The 13393-nt window shown below is 37.7% G+C and overlaps 1 protein-coding gene across 1 annotated transcript; it reads left to right on the top strand.

Moving 5' to 3' along the window:
- The first annotated feature begins 8129 nt into the window (after positions 1-8129).
- LOC141249570 (uncharacterized) lies at positions 8130-9662 on the top strand. Its single transcript, XM_073669681.1, has 4 exons — positions 8130-8358; positions 8444-8544; positions 8786-8982; positions 9260-9662. Exons 1-4 carry the CDS (start codon positions 8130-8132, stop codon positions 9660-9662), a joined length of 930 nt encoding a protein of 309 aa, XP_073525782.1.
- The last annotated feature ends 3731 nt before the right edge of the window (positions 9663-13393 follow it).

Consider the following 13393-nt stretch of genomic DNA (forward strand, 5'->3'; position numbering starts at 1 on the left):
GCTTTGGCTACATCAGCTTGTTGCAGAACTTCACATGCCTATTACTGGTCTGCAAATTCTGCTCTGTGACAATGTGGGTGCCATATTCATGCCTAAGAATCATGTTATCATTACTCGATCAAAGCACATAGCCCTTGACTTCCACTTCATTCGAGATCAGGTTGACACAGGCGCTCTGAAAAATTGGTCACGTGTCGTCGATCGATCAACTAGCGGATATCTTCACTAAACCACTGTCCAAAGATCGTGTTTCCACCTTGAAATCCAAGCTTCAAATTTTGTGGATTCTTCACCTTGCAGGAGGGTAATGAGAAAGTAATTCAATTAATTAGTTGTTCCTATATTTTAGCATTAGTTAGACTAATTCTAGTTTGTTACCTAAAATCCTGTACGTGGTTAGTCCAATGTTAGCACCACGATTTCCACTTCTCTGATGTATATATCTGTTGTATCTTCTTCTCAGCAAATCATTATTCATCATTAATCTCTTCAAACCCCCAAACCTGAAATGTAACTCTAGCATCACTTAGAAAATGCAGTTGACCCTACTGGCGTCAATGGTGGACTGTCAAATCTAGGCATTTGAGGCGGTGGAGACGCTACGGCCAAAATTCCATGTCGACCATATCACTGATAACCACTGGACCAATCCAACCGGGAGGTTTTTGTTGAGGAGGGAGGGGTTCCCGTCAAGGGAGGTGAATATGAGGACGACGCCGTCGAGGAGAGAAACATCAAAGGAGGCAAGGATGTTGACATTTAACCGTATTCGGGACCGTAGTTTGGTTTCTTTGCAATGGAAGTATTGGGAGCGTATTCGAGAAAGAGAGTTGAAGATGCAAATGGGAAAGTAAGTGATAAAAGGACATTTTTGCCACTCCGTACTCACCTATTCAGTTCCTCAATATAAATAAGTTTGTCTACGTACTCCAGTTTTTAAGAGTTAAATTGCTTAAATTAATATCATAATTATTTTCAGATATGGAAATGAAAAAACCAAAGCAATAAATCCATTTAACTATACGGTCGTAGGTAGAATTTGTACTGCATTGCGGAAATTGATCTAATATAAACACATATTACCTTTCAAAAAAAAAGTAGAATTTGTAGCTGCGGGAAGCTAAACTTCCTCTCAAAACTCTGGATACTTTTTTAGTGAGAAAAATATAAAAAAATATTAATTAGAGACAAATACAAATGAAAAGTTCATCGCTTTAACATCAGTTTATTTATATTTTTATTAAATTTATTAATATAACACAAATCATCATAACTTATAAGTTATAAGTATAACTAATTAAATGTTTTTTCTATTAAAAAAAGGGTACAACCCCTCGCGTGCTTAATACTAACAATATAAGAGTACAACTAGCTTATTACCCGTACTATGTACGAGATAATTTTATCAAATTTATATTATTTATTATATGCATATCTTATATTATTTATAATTTTACATTATATTATTATTTAACATAAGAATAGTACAAATTACTTTTATCTATATTATAGATTAATTAGCTTTTTTATACAAAATCATATTCAAAAAGTTGTCACGAATTCACCAAAAATCCAAGTCACCAATGAAATTTTCATGAAACTTGAAACTATGGAGTCCAATTGACCAATTTTACTTAGATCATAATGATATGTGCAATCTAAATTCGACATAGACTGAAGTTTGATCAATTAGATTCAGAATAGATTATTAATTAAAATAAAGAGCATCATTTAGAATCTCATTTATGTAGTTAAAGTGCTTATTATTTTTATATAGATTTATATAAACAATATTATTATAATTACTTTATTTGGTAAAGTTTTTTGTTATAAAAAATACATCAAGATCATGGATTCAATTTAATATAACATGAAAAATAACTTATAAAATAAATATTGCATTGTTTTATCTTTAGGGAAAATAATTCGATATAATTACTTTATTTGGTAAAAAAATTGTAGACAATACATCATAATAATGGATTCAATTTAATATAACATAAAAATAAATCAAAATATTGCAATATTTTGTTTTAGTAAAAATCTATATTTAATATAGTAATTAATTTGAAAAGTAAAAAATAATCAATATTTGGAAAAGAGATTGATTAATATACTTATTATTAAGTAAGATTTAGAATAATCATTTAAATTTAATAATTAATTAGATTAAATTTTAAATACCTTATCTATTTGTTCCTACAAATATGTGAGTTAATTAAAAAATCAATCCATCTTTATATTTGGTTTACTTGTAAGTTTTACCGGGCAAAACCCTCTACACCCCATGCGGGATTTACTGACTGAAAAATCTGCGGTCCCTAACGGAATAGGTAACAAAGCAACCTTGCCACCCACTGCTACTAAATCACCACCCCCCAAGTCAAACTGGTACCGTCCCCCCTGTAATACTCCAACCGCCCCAGGAATTGAGAAGGGTCTGCTCTTTCACTGCGTGACGGTTGAAAAGAGGGTCCCCGAAGAAAGGGGGTCGTTGCATATTTTGCTTGTACTTAATAATTTGAAAACAACAGAATAACATAACCAATAAGAAGAGGAGAGATCATAATAGATCCAATGAAGAAATTACACTTAATAAAATATTAGCTATAATTGAAGAGAGAGCTTAAAAGGGACTAGCTTTAATATGTAGGTGATAATATAAAAATTAAATAAAAAAAAATATTGTATCGTTTTATTTTTAAGGAAATCTATATCCAATATAGTATATGTTAAGAAAAGAAATTAATTAATATTCTAATTATTAAGTAAGTGTTAGAAGAATGATTTAAATTTAATAATTAATTAAATTAAATTTTAAATAACGTATCTGCTGTTCCTAAAAATATGGGAATTAATTAAAGAATTAATAATTTGAAAAAAGTAGAGTAATAGAATCAATGAGAAAAGGAGAGATAATAGTAGATCTAATGAGAAAATTACACATAAGAAAATGTTGGCTAGAATTAAGAACAGAATTTAAAAGGGGCTAGCTTTAATATGTAGGTGATATTCGAGCGCTAGAGATAATCGCTTACTATCATTATTATTTTTGGGTTTTTTTCCAATTAACTACATGTTATATATTCTTTTATAACAAATTACTTGTTATAATCGATTTTTCATAAAACCACTCAAACATTAGCTTTTTTCTTACCACATATCATCCAACGCCAGATTTCGTCAACTTTTGCAACAAACCCCCCGCTATAATCGGTAGTGCATGCACTACCAAGTACACTCTTAAGTGCACTACCGGTGCACTACCAAAGTTGAGTCATCTGGACAGACTATATAGTCCAAGCCCTCTTTCTTTGGTATAGCACTTGCACTTTTTTTTATAAAGAGGAGTGGAGCCTCCGTACGCATTAATTAAAAGAAAAAACTTGAGCTACAACAAAACAAAGCGGGGTATAGCTCGTCCCCTAGTGTCTTCCATTAAAACATCCAGAACATACTCTGAGGAGAGAGAAGCACACAAAAACAAACAAAAATCAAAGGCATGAGAAGCCAACGAGTCTGCCACCCCATTAGCTTCCTGAAAGACATGATGAAATTGGCAGAGTCAATCCCTACAGACGGAGCCTTTCGCCCTGGAGGTGAGGTTAGAAAGGGGATGGGTACTATCCACAGGTTTCTTTAGAAGCTGAACCGCAACTTGCGAATCCATTTCCAAAAAAAACTCATGTACCTTTTGTCCCAAAGCCAGAGAAAGCCCAAAATAGTTCCCCAAAGCTCGGCCATAGGGACGAACACGGGCCAATATGTTGGACAAACCCAACCAACCACTTACCATGGTGATCTCGGATCACCCCTTCAGTCGCACCAATCCCGTCACGAACCGCACCATCGGTATTCAGCTTCACCTAGCCGGTGTCGGGGGCTCCCAACGAACCTGCCTCTCCACTCTCTTGAATCTATCCTTGACTCTTCTATCTCTCCAAGCCCTAGCATAAACCTCCACCTCTCCACGATAAAGTCCGCTTTATTATGAGCAAATTCCTCTTCGTCGAAACCCACTTATTTCTCCATTTCCAAATATGTCAAATAGATGTGATGAACGTCTCCGTCCACTGAAGGTCCCTCCTTCTATATGCCATCAAGTTGTCTCTCATCCATGTGAAAAGTCTGACGCAAAGAAAATTGAGTCTGCAAGCCCTGCACGGAGACCAACCCACACTCTCTTCGCAACGAGGCAATCACACATGACATGTAAAAGGTATTCAGGAGTACCCGGACATCTAGCACAATCCGGAGTGGTCGCCATGTGTCTACGTACCCTCTAGAGATTAGTCAAGACCATGCCCCGTAGGGAGAACCATGTGAATGTCTTCCGCGCTCTTGCACCAAAGCATTCCACAAACAATCGGAAACAAAGTGATCAATGTTAATTTCATTACCTTGATTATGGAGAACACGGTAGGCCGACCTTGATTATGGAGAACACGGTAGGCCGACCCTACAGAATAATCTCCGTCCGATGTGTGTTTCCAAACCACAACGTCTTCCGCATCCGGGTCATATCTTAATTGGAGAGAGGCAATCCCGCAAAGGGCTACCGCAGGGAGCCGGTGAGCAAAGGCACTCCAATTCCAGCCATGAATCGGGTCCCTGAACTGCCGAACCTTGAGATTAAGTTCCACCTGAGTGAAAGGATCTTGACTAACATCTTTCAACGGAAAATCCCCAGCCCAAATATCCGAACAGAAACGAAGGCGCCTCCCATCACCTAAATTCCAAACCGCATCCACAGGGAAGACCAACTCCAACCCTTTATTTATAGCACGCCAAGGAGGGGACGGATCACTCCTCTCGGCGAGGGACGTGCGAACATATTTAGACCTAAGGACGGATGCCCAAAGCTTGTCTCTAGCATGCGAAAAACGCCAAGCGAGTTTACCGTTTAGTGCTAAGTTGAGATCCGCCATTCGCTTGACACCCAAGCCTCCAAGATCGGTGGGCTTACTAACATCCTCCCAACTAACAAGGTGCATCCGACGGGAGTTCTCTTCACCGCCCCAAATAAAGGAGTGTGTGATACGGTCGAACTTTTTGCAAAGTTTATCGGTGAAAGGAAGAGTCGTCGTGGAGTAAACCGGAATAGAGTGAATCACGGATTTAGCAAGAGTGACTCTACCAGCGAAGCTAAGATACCTAGACCTCCAACCGCTAAGCCTAGTATTAACTTTCTCGAGAAGGGGTTTGAAGGTGTCTTCACCGATAGCCTTATGAAGGATCGGCACGCCGAGATAGATCCCAAGGTCCTCCGTGACGCTCATGCCGCTAGAAACTTCGATATCCCTACGAGCACTCAAAGAAATGTTAGGGAAGACAAAAAACCAAGACATAGAAAGACTAACCTTTTGACCCGAAGAACGACAAAATAAGTCAAGGCATCTCCTCATCTCACGGACTTGACGCACCAAAGCCTCCCCCATAAGAAGAATATCATCGGCAAACATCATATGCGTAAGAGGTGGGCCATCTCTAGAAACATAAATCGGCTTCCAAAGCTCTCTCGCAAGCGACTCCTCAATGACTTGATTTAACCTTTCCAATGAAAGGACAAAGAGGTTGGGCGATATAGAATCCCCTTGCCGAATGCCCCTAGTGGGATTAAAAGCTTCCGTCGCTTCACCATTCCAAAGAACACGGAGTGAGGTGGTAGAAATGCACTCCGAGATCCACTTCACCCAAGAGTCGGAAAAACCCGCATCGATAAAAGTGTCAATCACAAAATCCCAACAGAGTCAATCATAAGCCTTCTCAAGGTCAATTTTCATCACCAAATTACCCACTCTTACCTTGCTTCTTTTTTAGAGTGTGAAAAACCTCTTGCGCAAGAACAATGTTATCATTGATGATCCGCCCCGGAATAATACTACTTTGGGTAGGACTAACAAGATGAGAGACGATCTTTTGCAAACGGTTAGTAAAACACTTAGTGATAATTTTATAAAGGATATTACAAAGAGATATAGGGCGGAAGAATGTGACCTTTTCCGGATTGTCCCTTTTAGGGATAAGTGAGAGCAGCGTGTCATTGAGGCCTTGCGAAAGTACCCCCGAAGAGAGGAAGGTGGAAAATAAATCCACCACCGAAGACCCCACGGTGCTCCAAAACTTGTGGAAGAAGATAGGTTGGAAGCCATCGGGACCGGAGCTTTTAACCCGCCCATCCATTTAGCCGCAGCAAAGATCTCTTCCGTAGTGAAGTCCGCATTGACCGAGGACCATAAGGAGCTATGAAGACGAGGGAAAAGATTGTGCGAGGTAACAATCGGGAACAACTCTTCCAAAGGCAACGAGAAGAGATCTCTAAAGTAATCAACCACCAAAGTCTCAAGATCACTCGGATTCAAAACCCAATTGTCGTTGTCATCCATAAAGGTACTCACACGATTCCTCCTATGGCGAACCAAAGTCGAGGCGTGAAAGAAGGAAGTGTTCCTATCTCCTTCAAGAAGCCAACACTCCCTAGATTTTTGGTGCCAAAGAGTCTCTTCACAAAGGAGCACCTCCGAGAGTTCCTTCTTCGCAGTCTCATTCTCGGAAATTAAATGCTCCGTAGGAGAGTTGTGGAGCCTAGTTTGAAGCCTATGAAGAAGATCCAACATCCTCATCTTTTTCCTAGTAACATTACCGAATACCGCAATGTTCCAATCCTTGAGAATTGGCTTGAGGGCCCGCAGATTAGCATCCGCATCAACATTCTCCACCCATGAGCTCTTAATAAGGCCCTCGAATTCCGGATGTTTGCACCACATGGCCTCGAAGCGGAAGGGGCGTCTAGACGGATCAAGATGAGGTCTCGGACGGAGTGAAAGAAGAAGCAGACTGTGATCCGAGAAAAGACACGGGAGATGACAAAATGACGCTTTCGGCCAAGAGAACATCGTACTAACCGACATCAACACACGGTCAAGGCGCTTAGCAATGAAGTTGGAAGAATTGGTGCCTCTCGACCAAGAGAATTTTGCCCCCTTAAAACCCATGTCAACTAGCCCCAACTCATCCACAACATCTTGAAATCGTTGAGAGTCTCTATGGAGTTCTCCTGCCCCCCTCCAAGTATTAAAATCGCCTCCAATAAAGGTTGGACCAATACTACTAGCAATAATTCTAGTGATGTCATTCCAAAACGGCACTCTTCGATGGTCCGAGGTCGGAACATAAACGAAGCAAAAGTTACAAGCATCTTCACCCTTCTTCAACGAGACCCAAACAAAATTTGGGTTTTGTTCCAAAATCACCATATTCACACTAGCGTGATTCCAAAGAAAAAACATGCCCCCTAAACGCCCTCTCGAATCAATCACACAACGGTTGTCCCATCGCAATTTATCACAAGCTGCAATAGCACTATTCCCCAAAGCTTGGGTTTCAAAAATCGCCACCACATCCACCCGATGCTTACGAAGCATGTACTGCATAGCACTACCGAAAGTATTCTTGATAGCTCCGCGACAATTCCAAAAGAGGAACTTCATTTGGATAATTGTGAGGATAAGCTCATAGAGAGTAAGGATTAGCACTTGCACTTGTGCGTTTGCTCTCATTTTTCTCTAATAAACTAAAATTTTAGTTGAGTCATCTGGATTTTTTATAATTTTAAATATTATTGAGGTATTATAAGATTGAATCTCAAAATTCATGTAAATTAAAGTGGAGACCTTTTATCATTTTTTTTAATTTATGTTCGAATAGCTTAGTAATAGAAAATTGTATTTATATATGATAATTCTGATTTTATTATTTTTGTTGTAATGAGTTAATTAACTTTTTTTAGAGTGTAATTTTTTTATTGAATAATCTTATCATGTATTTTAAGGGCACATATTAAAAAAGGGATTTTTCATATCAAAGAAACATTTATTCTAGTTTGTAGCTTATTCTTGTATGTAGGTTATATAGTTATATTGCTTTCGCCTCCCGCAGAAGATATTCTTGACGTACGTGCTTCTCACAATATTCCTTCGTGAGATGCACTACCTACCTTAATTGAATACCTTTCTCAAACTTCATATACGTACATAAATACCTATATTACGTAGGGTACATTGCTTCATATATATTCGTAATATTATTTTATCTATTTAAAAACTAATATCAGTTGATACATTGAAGACATGAAACGCATGAAACTTATTATTAATAATACTGTCTTGATGAACACAAGAATACCTATAACATTTCTGATAATCATAAGCCTCATAATAATAGTGTTACCAAGCTCGTGGGCTACGGTGGTTTCGACAGACAACTACAACGACGATTTCTTCGTACTTTGGTCTCCCAACCACATCAACACCTCGTCAGATGGGAGAACTCGACGAATTTCGCTTGACCAACAATCTGGTATGTACAAAATTGCAATTTTAAACTAAGATTTCTCATCATTTGCCCTCATATTATTAATTGGATATGTACGATGCGTGCGTAGGGGGGGCGTTTTGTTCGAACCAGAAGTTCCTATTTGGGCAAATAGACATGAAAATTAAGTTGGTGGCGGGAGACTCAGCCGGCACTGTCGTTGCGTTTTACGTCAGTACTAACTGATCGATGTTAATGTTTATTACTATATATTATGAGCCTGTTTTTAACACAACTTTTAACTTATAATGAAGTTGTTCAAAATAATAAGTTTTCATGTTTTGAAATACCTGAGGATTTTTCTAGAAAATATTATCATCATTTAGGAATGTCAAACATCTATTTATGAGAAAACCTACTCATAAATAATAATGATATTATAAAAGACTTATGTATGTACAATACGTTATAGCTGACGTCGTCGGAGAATGGTAAGAGGGACGAGATAGACTTGGAGTTTCTGGGTAACGTGACTGAGAAGCCGTACATCCTACAGACGAATGTATACGTCGGGGGCTCCGGCGACAGAGAAGAGAGGATATATTTGTGGTTCGACCCAACTCGAGAATTTCATACTTATTCTATCCTATGGAGCCTCTACCACATTGTGTAAGCTATATATATATATATACATGATATATAGATATATGCATAATTGCTTTAATTTTTATGTTATACAAGAAGATTGTTTTCAAAATGACGGATTTATTGATGTTTTTTTTTCATTCGCAACGAATCTACTGTAGGTTATTTTTTCGATGTCATAGTGAAACAATCTTTGTATCTGTAGTCTCATATGTATATGAGTTTTTTCGTCCATAAAATCAGTGGGTGACTTTTTGTTACATGGTGCGTCCATTGTATTTGAAATGTATAATTTAATCAGGGTGATGGTGGACTGGGTGCCGATAAGGGTGTACCGCAACCACGAGGAGGAAGGAGTGGCGTATCCGAGATGGCAAGCGATGAGCGTCAAGGCGAGCATATGGGACGGTGGCTCGTGGGCGACACGCGGTGGCAAGGACAAAATTGACTGGTCTGCCGCTCCCTTTGTGGCTTCGTTTGGAGACTACAAGTTCGACGCCTGCGTTTGGTCCGGCAGCCCTGGACCATGTGGGGAGAGTGGCGGCGGTAATTGGTGGAACGACAAGGGTTTCATGATGCTGACGTGGCCGCAGAGGAGGCTTCTGAAGTGGGCCCGGAATTACCACCTGGTATATGACTACTGCCACGACAACAAGAGGTTTAACTTTACTCTACCAAAGGAGTGCTCCCTTCCCATGTATTGATCCCTTCTATGTATCTTACCATTCACCTTGTACTTGACTTAGACGGTATCATCGTATTTCACCTCCTTTTAGATAGTGCGTCATTTATACTATTTATTATTGAATCATTCTTACATATTGATGTGTTATTTCTTATGCATTCTCTAATTTCTACTTTGAAAATAAGAGCGTGTTGATTGACTAACAAGCCGAGCTGCACCACGTGCCCTACTTCTAAAGGTCATGTGGTGAACATGAATATATTAAGTAACGATAATCTATTCAACTAAACTCTTGAATTGATGCTCTGGCGGTCATTTATGATGCCATTTTAACAAAGTATTGAAAAATTATAATTTAAATTTTATATCGTTGACTCCAAATAAAATTTATATAGAATTTTAAGATATATTATATTATTTTTTTACTAATCAAATCTTATTAAATAAAAAAAATTATATAGAATTTTAAGATATACTTTATTATTATTATTACTAATCAAATTTTATCAAATCTTTACCGATTTTCTATTTAGAAACATATATTATTCATAGAACCTCTTATTATAGTGGCATATATTTATGAGACTGGTTTTTTTATATATATCTACTAAAATTTATTCATGCAAATTTATTTTATTATTGATATTTTATTAGAGGAAGGTTCTTGTGAGTAGAGATATTAAGATGAGTACTAATTTGAACCGTCGGATCTGGATGATCGACGGTCCAGGAAATTAGAAGAAAAAAAGTCAAAAACTGAAGAAACAAGTAGTACATTTAAACAAGGTGGCAATTTTACAATAACAAGAAGAAAAAAAGAATCAAAAAGACGAACTTGCCCTTCTGTTTCACATTCTCTCATCCATCCATGGCGATCTCGTTTTCCCCTTCGTTCTCAGTTCGATTGTCTCCATGCTCGACACCAAGCCAAAGTTGTGAAGGTTCCACCACGCCGGACTCGTTCGTCTCCATGGAGCCTCTATCTCGTTCACGAACGCATTGATGGTGCTAGCATGAGTGATTATATGCGGGACCTCAGAAACCCTAGTTTCATGACTCAGAAGGCTTATTTACTTTCTACACTCTTGGTCGCGGCTTCTTAGCTGTCTGATCTTGCAACAACCACTTAATTTGCTGAAGAAATCCGTCAAATCAATGGCAGCAAAAAAATTCTCGCTGCTAATAAATCAAATATGAATGCACTCCACCTGTTCGATAAAATGTCATTGCCAATTTGCTTATGAGTTTGTTCTTTTGAAGGAAATAAGGTATGGAATCAACTCCAGAATCTACACTTCCTAATCTTTCACTTGTATCAGTATCCAGGTATATTCGTTCTTTGTGAACCTATGTATACACAATGTCAATTTACACAAGGAAAATTAGCATATTACTGCAAGACTTGAAAACAAGATAAATTCATCATGCTGATACATATTACTGGGAGTTATGTAGCTGATAGAAACAAATAATTATTATGTATCATAAGAGGACATGGTAGTATACTTTTGTCTCACTGAAAAAGTTTATATGTGATTTTTAAGGTGATAGGAACAAATAATATGAGCTATCTGGGAACTTAAGTATGTGAAATGGAACACTCGTGCAGAATTGGTCAGATCTTTGACGTCCAGAGCTTGCTGGGAGAATCACAATGGTTGATTCTCGTAGAGAAGTTATTGGAGCATTGTTGAAACATATGGGAGAATCATACAACACTAAGAACATCAAAACTGAAGTACCTGGGATCAATGTTGTTTAGTATAACCTAGCATCCCTTGCAAAAACAGGTACAAACATGGGTATAGCATTCATGTTGCTACACTTTAAATTGACTGGTGATTTGTCTTTGATGGGGAAGTTTATATTTGGGGGATATTCATGATTAAGCAGTATGTTATTGTTGTTTGCAGGTTCGTCTGTTTGACAGTGTTGACCATCTAAAAGCTTTCAGTGTAGGTGATGTTTGGGTTATAGTTGGATGGAGTAATGATATTCTCCCTGCTGCTAAGTGGACACCGGACGTACGGGTAATTGTGCCAAAATGTTGAACGAAGCAATAAACTGATTTTATTATGATCAGATTCTGAGCTAGATCTGGATGATCTCTGCATAGATGATCTAGTAAAACTAGCGAATAAGAGTAGAACACTGCTTGAGACAAAGTAGAAGGAGACCAGTGCAATGCAAGACAAGGTATTGCGTACCTATGCAGAAATGGAGAATGTAACGGATAGAGAAAGACTTGAAGCAAAGAATTCAAAGAAGTTTGCTATTCGGGTTCTAAATTAAGCTTCAATTCTTAATCTTGTTTATGTTATTAGGAAACATCTTGAAGCGGTGTATGTTGATGCTATAATTGGATTGCAGAGTTTTGCAAAGGGCTTACTGGATGTTGTAGATAATCTGAACATAGCTTCCTCGGTTATGAAGGAAATTTTTGCCAAAATTGATGTTTCACATGATGCATCTGGAGCTGCGCCACTTTTAAAGATGCTTCTTGAGTACCAACTCGATGATAGTGTTACATCTGAACCGTGTCTAGAGTACCAACTCGATGAAGAAGACAAATCAAGCTGAAGACAAATCAGAATCACGCAACAGCACAGTCACAATCACGCAGCAGCACATTCATGTATTTGGCAATCACACAGCAGCAGAAGACAATCGGATCATCTATCTTGCAAATTTGCCAAGTTTCTGAATTCTCTATTTGTGGTCCCACCATCAATCAACAATCACGCAACAGCACAGTCACAGTGGAAAAATTCAAGGAGAGCAACTCCCTCTCAAGTGAATCCACCACCTTCCATGTCCACATCAAACACCACCTCCATGAAGAACAACAACTCTCAATCCCTAATTCCATCCAATAGTTTGGTTTTTAGACTTGTAATTTGTGAATCTAGTACTGGTACGGGACTAGGTTTTAGAGCAGTTGCTGAATTATGTTGATGTTTTTGCAGAAATTCTGTTGGTTTATAATCATTGCTCTCACCTTCTTCTTTTTTTATCACAATTGGTAATTTTAATGGTTGTTGACTTGTTGTACACGTGTTATATTAATACTCGATATAGTTCTGAATTAAAAGGCTTCACATGCCTTGGCGGTGCTCGAATGTTGTATATGTGTTTTTTCAATGAGAAATATAATGTACTATACTCAATGACTTTCTATTAAAATTTTATTGTTCACTTCCAAATCAGTTTCTCAATATATGTTCACTCACCTATTTATAAATTCATGAGTTTTTACAACTCTTGTAGAATTTTGTTATGGGATTCGAGCTTCATATGGCCTATAAATTTATATTGGTAATACATAAATTTCTATTAAAGGTTCATAAATTTATATTGGCGATACATGAATTTCTATTAAAGGTTTAGAAATTTATATTTGCGGTTCATTAATGTCTTTCACAAAATTCCGTTGAAGATTCACGTATCTTCAATCTCATGAGTTTTCTTTTTTATTCACGTCTGTTTTAGCTCTGATATTTTTTGGATGGTTAAGATATTTTTTCAGGTTCATGAATTCCATTGGAGATTCACGTATCTTCAATCTCATGAGTTTTATTTTTTTTGGATGTTTTATTTTTAAGGTTCATGAATCTATATGGAATGTTCATAAATTTTAGGCGTTTTTGCACGGAACCACCCCTTATTTGGCCGAATTTGCAAGGAATAATCCTCTATATCGCTATTTATTCAGAACCACCCAAATTTCAATAATTTCTTACCGGGAGCCAC

This window comes from Phyllobates terribilis, unplaced genomic scaffold (genome assembly GCF_046119375.1).
Source record: "Phyllobates terribilis strain yellow unplaced genomic scaffold, ASM4611937v1 Scaffold_4767__1_contigs__length_57355, whole genome shotgun sequence".
In the NCBI taxonomy this organism is placed as follows: Eukaryota; Metazoa; Chordata; class Amphibia; order Anura; family Dendrobatidae; genus Phyllobates; species Phyllobates terribilis.

Bases quoted from the DNA above. Each gene is read 5' to 3' on its own strand.
- LOC141249570 (XM_073669681.1), top strand. From the start codon at position 8,130: ATGAAACGCATGAAACTTATTATTAATAATACTGTCTTGATGAACACA. The intron at 8,359-8,443 runs GTATGTACAAAA...ATGCGTGCGTAG, and splicing joins TTCGCTTGACCAACAATCTG to GGGGGGCGTTTTGTTCGAAC. The intron at 8,983-9,259 runs GTAAGCTATATA...TAATTTAATCAG, and splicing joins TGGAGCCTCTACCACATTGT to GGTGATGGTGGACTGGGTGC.